The sequence below is a fragment of the Salvia splendens genome, chromosome 18, assembly GCF_004379255.2.
Source record: "Salvia splendens isolate huo1 chromosome 18, SspV2, whole genome shotgun sequence".
Lineage (NCBI taxonomy): Eukaryota > Viridiplantae > Streptophyta > Magnoliopsida > Lamiales > Lamiaceae > Salvia > Salvia splendens.
Genome location: NC_056049.1, coordinates 2329858 through 2345198, shown reverse-complemented (window position 1 = coordinate 2345198; position 15341 = coordinate 2329858). Strand labels below are relative to the sequence as shown.

Here is a 15341-nt window from a genome sequence, read left to right as displayed (position 1 = left end):
TGGATGTTACTTTATTTTGCGGCATTTCTGTTTCTTATTACTCCATTCCATAGTAGTGGAGACATATTTTTTCGGCGGTTAATTTAAAGAAAATTGTGTTAAGTGGGTTAAAAATAAATGAAGAATAAAGTAGTTAATGAAAAAGGTAGAGATGAAGAGAGAATAAAGTAAGAAAAAGTAAAGTAAGTGAGAAGAAATATGTTGATTTTTACTAAAAATAGAAATGACTCCACTACCATGGAACGCACCAAAATAACTCCACTACTATGGAACGAAGGGAGTAGTGTTTATAGGTATCACGTTCTTCGGGCATAAGAAGTTTTCAAATAACGTTAGGAATACTCTCTCCGTCTGCGAATAGGAGTCCCGGTTCATTTTTACTATAAATGGTAATAGGGTCTCACATTCCACTAACTCATTTCATTCACATTTTATTTAAAACTAATATATACAAGTGTTACCCATATTTCACAACTTTTTTCATCCACTTTTCTTAACATGACTTCAAATCCGTGCCGCCAAGAAATAAGACTTCTAATGACGGACGGATGGAGTACATTATTATTTTTATTTTATTTTTCCTTGTGTTTTTTTAGTGCTTTTGGGACACACACGATTTAAAGAAGCATTTATATTCACTATTTTTTATAAGTGGAACTACGCTGGACTAAATCGTTATGCACATTTTACTAAAAAAATTATATAAAAGTGAAATTCATATTCAATTAATTTTTTTTACCATTTTTTTAAAGTTAAAATAATTTTTTAAAACTTACACAGAGTCAAAATATATCTTGAAATTCTAGACTGAGGGAGTACGTGTGATTGCATTTAAGTACCCATTGTGGTAAAATATCATCAAGGTCATTACAATTTGGCAATTTTTAGTTTGTGTCAAAAATTAGAAAGAAGCATTGAATGATTATACTATCTAACTCAATTCACCAAGAATCCAACATCAAAAGAGAGTGACGCCTCCTTCTTTCCGTGAATTTAAATCAATTCGCCATATCTCTCTCTCTTTTTCTCTCTATATATACCTCCACCATTTTATCCCACATTGACAAACAACGAAACGACGCAGTTTGTCCAAAATCCGACCAAAAACATGAGAGCTTCGATCACAGCTATAATACTCCTCTTCGCCGCCGCCGTCCACGTGTACGCCTCCAATAGGCCCGTTGAGTTCTCACGCAAGCGCAACCACCTGCACCGAATGCAGGGGATTCTGGAGAGGCGCAGTCTTCAACAAGAGGCGCCTCGTTCACCTTCGGTAAGTCTTATAATAAACGATACGGCGCCGTTTTGGGGAATGTTTAACCGTTGTTGGCTGCCGGTAGTGTAGGGTCCGGCTGTTTATCACGTGACGGCTTACGGGGCGGACCCCACGGGCCAGAATGACAGCACGGATGCGGTTCTGAAGGCGATCAGCGATGCCCTCAACTGCCCCGGGAGAGGGGTGTTGTTCGAGGGCATCGTTAATCTTGGCGGAGCTCGGGTTGATCTTGACGGTGGAAATTACTTGATCAGTCGCCCGTTATTGTTTCCCGTCTCCGGTAGAGGGAACTTAGCCGTAAGTTTCGATTTATCCTTGTGTTAAAACGAGTCACTTTAAACACGAAGTTTTGATTATTCTTGTATTAAAAGCTAAAACGAGTTACTTTAAATTTGAATTTTATTCGTTAAATTTAAAAAATAAAAATAGAAATACTACAAGTGTCCTAGATTCGATTTGTGATTTGTTGTTGAACGTTTGAAAGCTATTGATTTTGACAATTGATGATGCAGTTTGGTTGAAATGTTTTGTTTTTATAGAAAATGTGATTTTATTTCTAGATGAACTGTTGACATAATATGCATGACCACTTTTTCATTGCATTATTTATGAGAGGTAATTGCACATAAATGCCTCTACTTTCATTCAATTTCGATCTTGCGTGTTGAATAAAAATTGTACTAGTAGTAAAAATTAGAAAAATTGATCAAATTCAGTTTAGTCTAAAAAACTGTCTATATTATGATTTCGATGAGACAACATAAATTTAAATTTATATCTAAATTTTTATGTTTAGAATTTTCATTATTTTAACAATCCACTTATATGTCACGTGAATAATAGCACTCCATATTACTTGTAGATAAGTTCAATTTTAGTTCTGATATGAATTTCATGGTTTTTTCGACTGATAAAAATTATCATAAGATCATAATTTGACTAAATTTCATATTTTTCATCAATTAGCTCAGTAAAAATTCCATCTTTCAATGCATTGGTTTTTTCAATTTGCGACAAATTAGTGTCATCGTAACATCATTTTGACTAGTTGAAGTGACGTAACAGATCCACGGGGGCTCACTCACGGCATCAAACAACTTCCCAAACGACGGCTATTTGCTCGACCTATCATCATCCTCAAATTCTACATACAACTATGAATTCATAACCCTACGCGACCTCCTCCTCGACTCGAACTACCGAGGAGGCGGAATCCGGATAACAAACTCTCTCCGCACCACCATCGACAATTGCTATGTCACGCGCTTCAACACCACCGGGATCCTCGCCCAGGGCGGCCACGAGACCTACATCCGCACCTCCTACCTCGGCCAGCACGTCACCGCCGGCGGAGACTCCGGCGAGCGGTCCTTCTCAGGCACGGCGATCGCCCTCGCCGGAAACGACAACACTGTCTCCGACGTCGTGATCTTCTCCGCGCAGACCGGGATCCTCGTCACCGGCCAGGCGAATCTCATCTCCGGCGTCCACTGCTACAACAAAGCCGCCGGATTCGGCGGCGTCGGGATCCACCTCCGCCTCCCCGGCCTCACGCAGACGCGGATCGTCGATTCGTACATGGATTACACCGGAATCGTCGCCGAGGATCCGGTGCAGCTCACCGTCGCCAACACGTTCTTCCTCGGCGATGCTTTTATTCTTTTTAAATCGGTTAAAGGAGTGATGAGCGGCGTAAATGTCGTGGATAATATGTTCGCCGGCGGCGATAGGGGGATCGAGATCGTGCAATTGGAGGGGAATTTCGGTGAGGTGGATCAGGTGGAGGTGGATCGGAACGCGGTGAGGGGGATGGCGGTGAAGACGACGGTGGCGAGGGCGAGCGTGGAGGGCGAGGGGCCGTCGTGGACGGCGGATTTGGGGGCGGCGCTGATTTTCCCCAATTTGATTAAGCAGGTGCAGTACACGTTCATCAGCGATGCGGCGTCGTTTCCGAGGCATTTTGTGAGGAATGTTTCGGATAATAAAGTTGTGATTCAGTCCGACGTGGCGGTGCAGGCGAGGGTCTATGTTACGGCAGATCAAGGCGGGACTTATTTGTAAATTCATTATTTTAATTTTATTCGTTTTAAGCCCTTTCCTAATTGGTAGGAGAAAATTGGGGCTTGCATCTCTCTACATTCCTTATAGGAAAATCAGCAAAAATTGTGAAATTTGATCGAATTTGGTTCATTTTCAATTTTAAAAACTATCTAGAAAAATGACGAAGTTTGATTTATTTTAAACTATCTTGTCTTGAAAAGAATTATAATATGGATGTGTTTCGATTAAACGATGTCATATTATAAAGAATACCGGCATCGTGTATACAATGCATTCTTATTTACATTCTATTTCCATGGAGAATAACTAGTTGGAAAAATTGTTGAAAACTTTGAAACGCGTTCAAAATTTGGTTTATTTTTCAACTCTAAATACTAGTAGCAAATAATTATGAAGTTTAGATTTGTTCAAAATTATATTTTGTTGAAAAGAGTCGGTTACTTATGTATAATAGTAGAATATTGTTTATGATTATCGACTAAACTAAAGGATGTTGTACTATGTATGAATAGACGACATTGTTTAAGTCAAAGGGGTAATATCCATATATAATTACCAATTGATATAGCAACTGCAAATCAATAAAAGTTTTCACCATGATATAATTGCAAACGAATCCAAATCTCCTGATTTTTCAGCTGATTTTTAAAACCGCGGAAGGAACTTGTATTACGCTTCACGTTATTCCCGACAATTTGCCATATTTTATCTATATTAGTTCAATTTGTTATTATTCATTGTTGCATAAGATTGAAATCAGAATCTAGGTGGTCAAAATGATTGAAAGAGCAAAATGAATTTCAACTTGTTGGTTGTTTACCAACAAAATTTTTCAAGAAACAGAACTAAAATGTAACGAATTGAAATAGTAATTTATTGTGTATCAGCACTATTAGGTGAACAATGTGATTGTTTGTATAATGTGATTCGTCATCCGTGCATTTATATATTGAATCTGTTAGGCATAGGCAATATTTATTTCTCGAAAGATAGATTTGTAAACTACTACTATTTGACAAATAAGTGAGCTGAGGAGTTAGGAATATTAATTTATAATTATGCCAGATTCTTTTTATTAATTTATAATTATGCCAGTTTATAGAAACTGCTTCAAAAGTGTGATTTCAAACCCAATATACAATCTAAGCCCAAATTAAAACTTTTATTTAGGCCCATATTATCAGTCGAGGATATGTAAGCAAGTGCCCAGTATGAAAGCCCAAACTCTAATAAAGTTAGCACTTTATCCAAAAGGAATCGGAAAAACTATTTTGGCAACTAAACTACTTTCTTGTTTTAGAGGGTTTTCTTAATTAATTAAAAACATAAAAAAGCTAACATCATTGGATTTTCAATTCAGTTAAATAATCAATTTTAGTTTCCCAATTATTGGTCCTTCACAAATTTTAGTTTTATACTACTAAAGTTCGTGGCAAGCAGAACAAAAAGCAACAATGATTTAGCTGTGCTGAGCAGAATAAAAAGTTACCTATGCTATTACGATTAACCCGCCGTAAGAAATAACAACATAAAATATAAAGTTTATGATATTTTAAACCACATGTAAAGTTTGTAATTCAAAATTATCATAATTGAGTCAAAATTTATAATTTTAAGAGCCAACCCCTTTTAAATAAGCTTATAAGCTCATCCAAATGCCATCTAACCATGAAAATGCATATGTCCAAACCCCTTATCTCATGTGTCCCAAAACAAAGACAATCATATATGGAAATCAAGTAAGCATGCATCATACCCCACAAACAATTCCACCCCAATCCCAATCACACAATCAATATTTCTTCTTCCCCTCAAACAAAACCTCCCCACAAAATGTCTCTCCTCTCCCTCTCCCAACCCCCCAACCCCCCACCCTCCCAAATCCGCCGCTCTCAACCTCAACACCGCCGTGATCATCGCCGCGGCCGCCTGCGCCTTCCTCTGCGCCGTCGGCCTCAACTCCACGCTCCACCACTGCCTCCTCCAGTGCCTCCAGCGGGCTCTCGCGGAGCCCGTTGGCTGGCTCCCCGCCCGGGGGCTGAGGAAGAGGGACGTCGTGGCGCTGCCCACATCGCTCCATCGTCCCTCTTCCTCGGGCTTGGTCGGGTGCGCCATCTGCTTGGCGGACTTCAGCGATGGGGAGAGCGTGAGAGTGCTCCCGAAATGCGGGCATGGATTCCATTCCGCTTGTGTGGATAAATGGCTGCTGTCGCATTCGTCTTGTCCTGTTTGTCGAGTTTGTATCGAGCCGCCGCGTGCTGCGACGTCGGTTTGATTTGTCGTAGGTTGTTGTGAGGAGTACTCTGTTTTTTTTGGAGGTATTAATAGTAATGTGATGTTGACTGTTCTGTACTAATCAATCTAATTTGAGTGAATCTCTAATTGCAATTTGCACATATTCAATAATAGATAAATTAGTTAGGTTATTCACTTTTAATTCAAATACATAAATTAGGATATTAACTCACGTTTACTTAAATTAAGATTAGAGTTAATTAATAAATACGGATAATAGAATACAAGCTCAGTGACTAGAGTCTACAATGTAGTTAATTTACATTTTTCTCTCTCAATTATAGACTTATAGGAGTACTAACAAGAAGTAGAATTTTATGTTTGTGAGATTTAGAGTAACTTTTTATTAGACAAATAGCACTTATATTTATTATAGAAATTCTTTAGTTTTTTTCTGACGAGATTATTGAAACTAATGGATTCACCAATTGAATTTTATCAAACACCGGAAACAAAATACACAACAAATAAATCTATTAAATATTGTGTTTATATGCTCAACACACATTTTATGTTATGAATTTATACCATATTGTCGTATGTAATTTCCGCTACATATCATTAACATTAGATGATGACATAAATTTCTAACTAATAATGTCACATAGTTGAGCGGCAAATTAAACAACGTCGTTTATTTTAAGTAGTTTAGAATCCATTAATTGTCTTGATTAAACTCTACTTATTGTGAGTAGTTCTTATGGAGAAAAAATTCACAAGTCAAGACACACCAACGTGTCATTATGACATGATATGTCTATCCAATAATTATTTGACAAATGGAAATAGATTAATACCTAAACTAATCTCACCTAATGGGACATTTACTTTATTTGGAAAAATTCTTACATATGGTAATATTTGTGGACTTCCTATATACTCCTACAAATCTCAAATATGCATTCATATGCACACACACATATAACTTATATATTAAGAAAATATTTTTGAAAGACTTTTATCATAATTTTAAGTTTGAATATTTATTCATTTATGATATACACAGATATAAGATATTTAATACTCCTACTATATTAACTATTTATATACTAATTTTGAAAGGGTTAATGTGATCACGATTAGTGACAGTAAATAAGAGTTGGTTCGGCCTCTTGGACTTTTTAAGGCCCATTCTCCATCTGCAGGTTTTATATAGTAGTAACTTTTTAATTAAAAAATATCAATAATTTATTAAATAGAATCGTATTAGAGTAAGGTTTAAATTAAATTATATCAATAATTTATTAAATAGAATCGTATTAGAGTTTATTTAGTTTGAGAGAGAGAATGACATGATTCTGATAGGAAATATTTTGGAAAACGGTATTGAAAGCTAGCCTTTGCATGCTTTCTGAGTGCTAAACAACACGAAATGCACATGTAATTTCTATAAACATAAATAATTCGACCACACTTATAGTTAAACAACATGCAACGCACGTGTAAATTATACTATGAAGATATATAATTGCTGATATTTGTAAAATAATTGTTGACAATTATACAATGCGCCAAGGCAGTTGAAAGAGATGGATGGAAGGAAGATATATAAAAAGTAATTTATTCCACAAAATACAGAAAAAGAATCAGCAAGAATATCATACTATGCTTGTTTGATATCTTCTCAATCAAGATCTTACGCAACTCATGCAATCACATCCAAGAATTTCGGTGCAAATATTTATCATAATATTATACTGATATACAAATACAAGACAATTGAATAAATAATAATCTCTTCTGTCGCAAAATACCGTCCATATTTGACTCGGCGCGGGTTTTAAGAAATATGAAGTATTAGTTTTATAATAGTATTTGAGTGTAATGAATTAGTGAAAGTGAAGTCTATTTACTAAAAATAGAAAAAAATAGAAAAAAAATGGACAACATTTCACAGACAAATCGAAATAACAAAATTAAATACTCCCTCCGTCCCACATAATTTGACACAATTTTCCATTTTTGGCCGTCCCACATAATTTGACCCATTTCACTTTTACCATTTTTGGTAGTGGACCCCACATTCCACTAACTCATTCTTACTCACATTTAATTATAAAACTAATATATAAAAATGGGACCCACATTCCACTAACTTTTTCAACTCACTTTTCATTACATTTTTTTAAACCCGTGCCTGGTCAAAGTGTCCCAAACTATGTGGGACGGAGGGAGTAATATTTTACGGACGAAGGAAGTACAGTATTCAAATAATGTCTCATTTTCCATTAAAAACCATCACACTGGCTGAACAATAGCACTCATATGTCATTATATAGTGGATCCATATTTATTTGACTAACCTTTTAAAACAAATTTCCCTCATATTTAATAAACACGGTTTGAATCAAATCCTAAGCCAATACCTATTTGAATACTACTACTATATTACTTACTATTAATAATAATAATCTCACAAACATAAAACGATTACATAAAAATGCCATATATTGATACAATAAAACACGAAACGTAAGATCCCCCACACAAACTATCCGAACCGGCCAACGAACCTAATCACGAACCTAGTCTACCGATTACAACTAATTCTAAACACCTTGTGCTCGACACACGACCTAAATCTAAACCGGTACGACGCCGTATCACAAAAACCCTTAATACCCCCAAAGCTCACGGTCCACTGCTCCAGCCAGCACCGCATCGCACCCTCCACCTCCCGCCGCCATCTCCCGCCCCCAAAATCCATCCTCGGACACATCGAAGCCCCCCTCACTAGTCAACGCAAGATCATTTCCAATTCCCGAAACAATCAATTGCTCCCCAAAATCTTCATCAAATCCCACCCGATCTCGACCATTAGCAGCAGAATCATCGATTTTCCCGCCAAAAGGGAAAAATCTCCGATCAGATTCCTCCTCAGGATTCCGATTCACGGGATAGAAGCTCCGCTGCTTGAAGTTCAAGTTGATCGGGCCCTTGTAGGCCCGGAGCAGCGGGCCCTCGCTGTGGCGGCCCGTGAACTGCTGCACAAGGGCCCGAAAGTTGCCCGGGTCCGCAGCCAGGAGCGTGGCCGGGGCCTTCCTGGGACGCGCCTTCCTGGCCGCGGGCTTCCCCACGCGGCTTCTCGGGCCCGTGGGCGAGCCTTTCAGGCCCGGACCGATGTTTCGGGCTGGGCTGGGGGAGAGGTCGGGTGGCTGAAAAGGATCGTCGAAAAACGGGCCGGGAATGGTGGCGATGATTTCTTCGAAGCTTTGCTCCCAAAATTCTTCGGAGGATTGCATGTTTTAGTAATTTGGGGTGATTAATCAATCTTGATTAAATTGGATTGACTAATTACATGTTTAAGGGTGGTGAGAGATGTATAGTAATGTGTGGTGTTTTCTTGGAAAGGAAGTGTGAGCCTTAGTTAAATAGTAGGGTGATGATGTGAGAGTTTGGAAGACAGAGATTAATAAGGTACATGTCAGCATGAAATTATGTACACTTGAGACTTGAGAGTTAAGGTGTTGTTAGGGTACTTCCAAGGAAAAAATCATGCTTACCTCGAGTTATTTAATATCACTAGCTCATGCAATAAACTATACTCCCGGTTAAGACGGCACACTTGTTGGATGACACAGAATTTTAAGAACTGGAGTATTATTAGTAGTCTTTCGATCTTAATAAAGATACCTATTTCTAGATGACATGAGATTTTATGCAGTACTGCCTCCGTCCATCATTAATAAATCCTCGGCTCGGATTTTAAATAATATAATATATAGAAAGTGAGTGAACAATATAACTGGAAGGTGGAAAAGAAATAGAAATACTATTATTAGTACTTTGGTGGAACGATGAGCTAGAGTAATATATTTATAAGTATTTACCTTTGTTACAAAGTATATCCTTTTACAGCAATTTCGGTATTTCAATTTCTGTCCACATTGAAATAACATTTGGTCTATGAACAATTTTCTTGAAAAGATCGAAAATCTTGAAATTGCTATGATTCAAAATGTAATGTACAGTAACTATTAAAACTTTGGAAAAATGTAAGGTACTATGCATCAATTTATTCCACAAGAAGTTGAATCAAGTGAAGTTTGATGTGTATCAAGCAGCAGATTTTCTCATGGCTCGTCACGTCACGTCACGTGTACCAATAGAAAATCAATGTGAACATAATATTTTTTTTAAATAGAATATTACGATGCGTGGGGTGACAAATTATTTGTGACCTTTTCAAGTTGCCAACTCTTTTTTTACTATTCACTTCAAATTTCATGAAGAAAACGATGAACATTGATTTTAATTGTTCATTTTAGGGTTACGATATCACAATTTCTTTTTCACAATTTCTTTTTTTAAAAATATAGACAAACGTCTAGAAATTACATTTTTCCATCCCACATAGCATATGAAATGACTGAAGATAGAAATTTATGGGTTTTATCCTAAAATCAATTGGTGATAGGAGGAGTGACATATTAGAATTATATAGTGGTTTCAATCAATTGGTGATAGCAGGAGTGACCTATTAGAATTATATAGTGGTTTCAAGTCTATGTGAACACCGATGCGTGATAGTTGTAATATATTTTTTTTAGTTTCAATTGCTAACACCCTCCCTCAAAGGGTTGGACTTTTTTTCTGATCGATTGGACGACTTATCCAATTTTTTTTGATTGGTTGGACCACTGGCCCAAATTTTAAGCCCAGATATACTGTTGGGTCAGTCATTTTTTTTCGGTTTCAGTCCAGATATACTGCTGGATCACTTCACCTTGGAGGGGTTGGACTTTTTTTCTGATCGATTGGACGACTTATCCAATTTTTTTTTGATCGGTTGGACCACTGGCCCGAATTTTAAGCCCAGATATACTGTTGGATCAGTCAATTTTTTCGGTTTCAGTCCAGATATACTGCTGGATCACTTAAATTTGACCTTAAATCGGAGACCCGCTCTGATACCATGATAGAAATCCATGAGTTTCATCATAAAACCAATTGGTGATAGGGAGAGTGACCCATTAGAATTATATGGTGGTTTCAAGTTTATGTGAACAACGATGTGGGATAGTTATAATATTTTTTTAGTTTCAATTGCTAACAAGTGAAAATATATAAATTTCATAATTTTTCATCAAAGAAATCACACTCATTAATAATTATATCATTGGTGTTTAAATATTTAAACGCAGAAATTACGTAAAAAAGAAGTGATATCAAATAATATACGTAAGTAGATAAATTAGTTTTCTAACAATATTATGTAAACAAAATTAATTACATACAAGCTAGTTAAAGATATTGTTCTATATATAAGTGGTGCAATGGACGAAGAATAATAAGATGACGTTGACGATGAATTATTGAAGTATTAATTTATAATTAACGATGCTAATTATAATGTGAGTTTGTGACGTTGCATATGTGGGATAAAAGGGTCCAAAATAACGAAAAAAAACGAGTTCGAGGAGGTAAATTTTTTTTGTTTAGGATGGAGATGGGCAAACAAATCATGAATTATTATTGGATAGTAAACTTTGATGAGACAATAACTAATAATGTTTTTTTTTTCGTCGCTACCTACTGTTAAAACGTGGACACTAAGTAAACATGAGTGATATATAAAATTAATCTTAAATGATAAGACATTCACAACCAATCAATTGGTCGGAGATTCAAGTTCAAGAAAAATTATTATTGATTTTTAGTAAAAAATAAAGTAAAATAAAATAAATTTATACTACATGCAATTGATTTTGAGTAGCCACTATAAAAAAACTGAGTTTTGCTACACATTTTTCTGTCATTAAATTTAAAAAATTTATAGATATTTTTACTTGGAAATCTTCCATGGACACTATATCACACTATATCGATAATTGAACGATATCATGTATTAAAAAAAATCATCATTATATTACATGTAGACTATCTGAGATTTTCACCACGATATGCTTGTCAACAAATTCAAAGCATCTTAAGTACTACATGTTTTAAGAAAGTTGGTTTATACTATGATATATGATATTTTATGTTTTACAATATCTATTATTTATTTACTAAATTCAAATATTTCTATATTGTGTTTTTAATTTACTTTCTCAAAATATGTAAAGTAACACCATACCATCATTTCTAGCCAATCATTTGTATACGTGGATGAATAATCAGCTGTCATGTGGCAATCATAAAAAATGTTCAAGGGTAAATTTTCTCGGCCAGCAATATCCAATACACTATACAACATTTTTTCTCGGCCAGCAATATCCAATACGCTAGATTGCTGTCTAGCGTTTATACTATTGTTGTGTAGCGTTTATAATATTGCTGGATACGTGGTGTCACAGTGTCACTTTCAGAGGTGTTTTCATTTTAACACAAACATATATATATATATATATATATATACATATATATATATAGGGGTGTGTTAAGGTCCTTCGCAGTTTTTCAGTCCAATGTTCTTTTTAATCACAACCCTTGGATCCTTGAATTGGATGGTTGTGATGATCTGCATTATTTGACGAAAAATTTACATTATTAGTCGGTGTGCATTATTCAACTGAAAATCTGCATTATTAAAAGACACGTGGCATCAATCTAACCGTCGGATGACAAAATCGTGGGGCTGAGATTAAAAAGAACAATAGAACAAAAGATACAAAAAGGAAATTAATACAACCCTATATATAGGGAGATGATCAAAATAAAAATGCATTTAAATCCAGAAATGCAGCTCAAATCTTGGCCCTAGGATTAGATGATCTAATGGTCAATAATTAACCAAAAACACAGAAGGTCATAATTAAGCAATTTTAGGTCATATTATAATATTTGGGTTTAATGTCATGCTAAGATCATTTTAGGTCATGCTTTGTTAGCATGACCTAAAAATTAACTAACTATGACCTAAAAGTGCCCTACGTATGATATTGTTCTGCGTTTCTGTATTTAAATATAGTTTTGCAGGGATGTGATCAATTGCTAACTAATTAGAAATCCAAAATTAAGACCAATTTTTAATCATTAGATTATGAGATCTGGTGGTTGATATAATGTCAAGTAGATTATATTTTAAATTTAAATAATTATTAAATAAACTTAAAGGGTATTAATGTCAATTCTCTCTTATTAAAATTATCCCAAAACTTTAAATTTATGTAACTCACTCGATTTAAATTATTTTTCACAAAAAATATATCAAATTAAAGGTAATTTTATAAGGATTCTAACGAGATCTCAATTGCATATGTTCCGACGACGTTCGGATAATGAAATTTGATGATTTTTATTTCAGTTTTTGTATATGTTGATAAACAAATTTTAATCAATAAATAAATCAAAAAATCTCAATATAATGTATGTAAAATCTCAACATAATGCATGTAAAATCTCAATAAAAATGTGTTGATATTCTCGTGTACTTGTGTTGAAATGTTCATGTCATTGTGTTGATATTTGTAATACACTATGTTGATGTAAAAAAACACAAAAATTATGATATGATAATAGAATGTCGATCTTACCATTTTGTTGATATTTTGTCAACTATTTATTGAAATTCGTAAGATTTAATCTCATCCACTCATTTTGAAATCTAATGGTGGAGATTTTGCCTTGATTTTGGATTATGATGCTATAAGCAATAGAAGATGACCATATATATATAGGGTCCTGTTAGGTTGAGATTTTTTAGCTTAATTGAGAATTGAGATGCATTTTCAGCCACCCATCCACAATATTTTTGAAATGTCAACTGCAAATAGATTATGTCAACTCGGAGGTATTATCGTCAATAGCCTGCACATCAAATGTCAATAGTTTGCACATCAAATGTCAACAACTTATAGTTGACTATATGTGTGTAGTTGACTATATGTGTGTAGTTGACATGAATTGTATATGTAGTTGACATGGATTGTACACATAGTTGACATTATATGTGTGGTTGACAAATTTTTTTTTTAAATTAATTTTTTTTAAAAAAAATAAAAAAATATTTATTGAATAAAATGTACCATGAAATTACCATTCCGCCCTTTCAAAATTAAGTAATCTAAAAATATTTTCCATGTGGCAAATTCTGGACCACTCATTTAATAAAAATGATTGGCTGATAATGCATCTCAATTCTCAATTAGGCCAGAACCCCCCCTCTCTCTATATATATATATACTATAATTTTTCCTAAAAAAAAATATCGCAAGCACCTGCACAAATTAAACTACATGGCTTGAAGGCAAAGTCCACATAGAAGAAAAATGACATCATTTTTCATATTAGAGCCGACACTATCAACTCAAACAAGACTACAAATTTCAAATACTAGTAATTGGTGTGGCCTAGACTTACGACTTTGCATCAACAATTAATTAGTTACTATATCCATCGAAATCTATAATGTCATAACTCCTTATCTTGTTCTTCATTAAAACTGGAGACAAGATTGTCTCATGTAATTGGTTGGATTCATATCAAATCATGGAATTAATTGTCACAAAGTCAAACTGAGTACTTGGTCATGCTCAAGTAACATAAACAACAACCCTAATAAATGAATGGCATGCTATTGTTAGGAACATTGCTCTAAAGTCAACGTAATCAATGCACGATTTGTGGAATAGAGAAATCAAACTTATACAAAAACTAAGCCATATACATGTACATCTCAACTTATGTGTTACAACTATATTTCATGTTAGTTTTTCCATTTTGGATTGTCTATAAAAAACAATTATCTTCTAATATTTTTTAATAAATTTGTTCTTTTTAATAGGTGGATCTCATTTTATACTAACAATATTCTAACCAATTACCTCGTTTCTTTGTATCTATGTTAATAGTTTTGTAAGAATATTAAAATATGTGTTGTTTCCTATCTGAATTATTGATAATGGACATAGGGAGGGAATATGATATATTTGAATTTATTAAGCTGGCAAAATTGACTAATTATCAAAAAATTTGACTACTTGTAATATAATAAACTTCTTTAAGAGTGGATTTGTGGATAATGGGACTCTTACATAATCTCCTTAAATTTTTTAAAATTAATTGAATTTAATTAAAAAGTAGTTTTGTTATTTGTTGTATTATTATGTAGTATTTAATAAGAAAGAAGCGATATAGAAATTTTATGTCAAATTGTAACATGATTTCGAGTTATATTCGAATTAATTATATACTCCCTCCATCCCACAAGAATATGCACTCTTTCATTTTTAGTCCGTCTCATAAAAATATTCACTTTCTAATTTTGGAAAGTTTTGTCTCTCTAATGAGGCGAGACTCATTCTCCACTAACAATACTTTCATTACTTTTTCTCTCTACCTCTCTCTTACTTACCAATTTGACATTAAAACTCGTGCCGAATCCAAAGTGCATATTCTTTGGGACGGAGGGAGTAGTATTTAGTAAAAGAATACTATTTTTTTCTTAAATATACAAATATTTAAATAAAAGTTTATTTTTTTTGAAATGTTGCAAAATAATTAGTATGAATTTTATTTAAAATCAATTAATGTTTATGAATCGATTTTCAAGGTTAAATGTTAAAAAAGTTCGAACGTACAATTATGTACATTTATCATTACCCATAAAAATATATGCCAAAATAACACTTTGATTAAGTCAATAGAATCTACATCACTTTTATCAACTGCGAGTTTTGACTGTATAAAATTAGTAGACACACATAACTCATATTTGATGATGTATTTATAGTTTATTAGTGTATGACTGATTTAAATAGAAAAT

The 15341-nt window shown here is 34.2% G+C and overlaps 3 protein-coding genes across 3 annotated transcripts; 2 read left to right on the top strand and 1 right to left on the bottom strand.

The window, feature by feature from the left end:
• Nucleotides 1–1029: 1029 nt before the first annotated feature.
• Nucleotides 1030–3495, top strand: LOC121775980 (polygalacturonase QRT3-like). Its single transcript, XM_042173097.1, has 3 exons — nt 1030–1273; nt 1346–1573; nt 2342–3495. The coding sequence occupies exons 1-3, from the start codon at nt 1109–1111 to the stop codon at nt 3335–3337; spliced, it is 1389 nt and encodes a 462-aa protein (XP_042029031.1). The 5' UTR covers nt 1030–1108; the 3' UTR covers nt 3338–3495.
• A 1333-nt stretch (nt 3496–4828) lies between these two features.
• On the top strand, nt 4829–5727 carry LOC121777869 (RING-H2 finger protein ATL73-like). Its single transcript, XM_042175209.1, has 2 exons — nt 4829–4850; nt 5056–5727. The coding sequence occupies exons 1-2, from the start codon at nt 4829–4831 to the stop codon at nt 5610–5612; spliced, it is 579 nt and encodes a 192-aa protein (XP_042031143.1). The 3' UTR covers nt 5613–5727.
• A 2520-nt stretch (nt 5728–8247) lies between these two features.
• Nucleotides 8248–8874, bottom strand: LOC121777866. Its single transcript, XM_042175208.1, has one exon. It carries the CDS (start codon nt 8872–8874, stop codon nt 8248–8250), a length of 627 nt encoding a protein of 208 aa, XP_042031142.1.
• Between the last annotated feature and the right edge of the window lie 6467 nt (nt 8875–15341).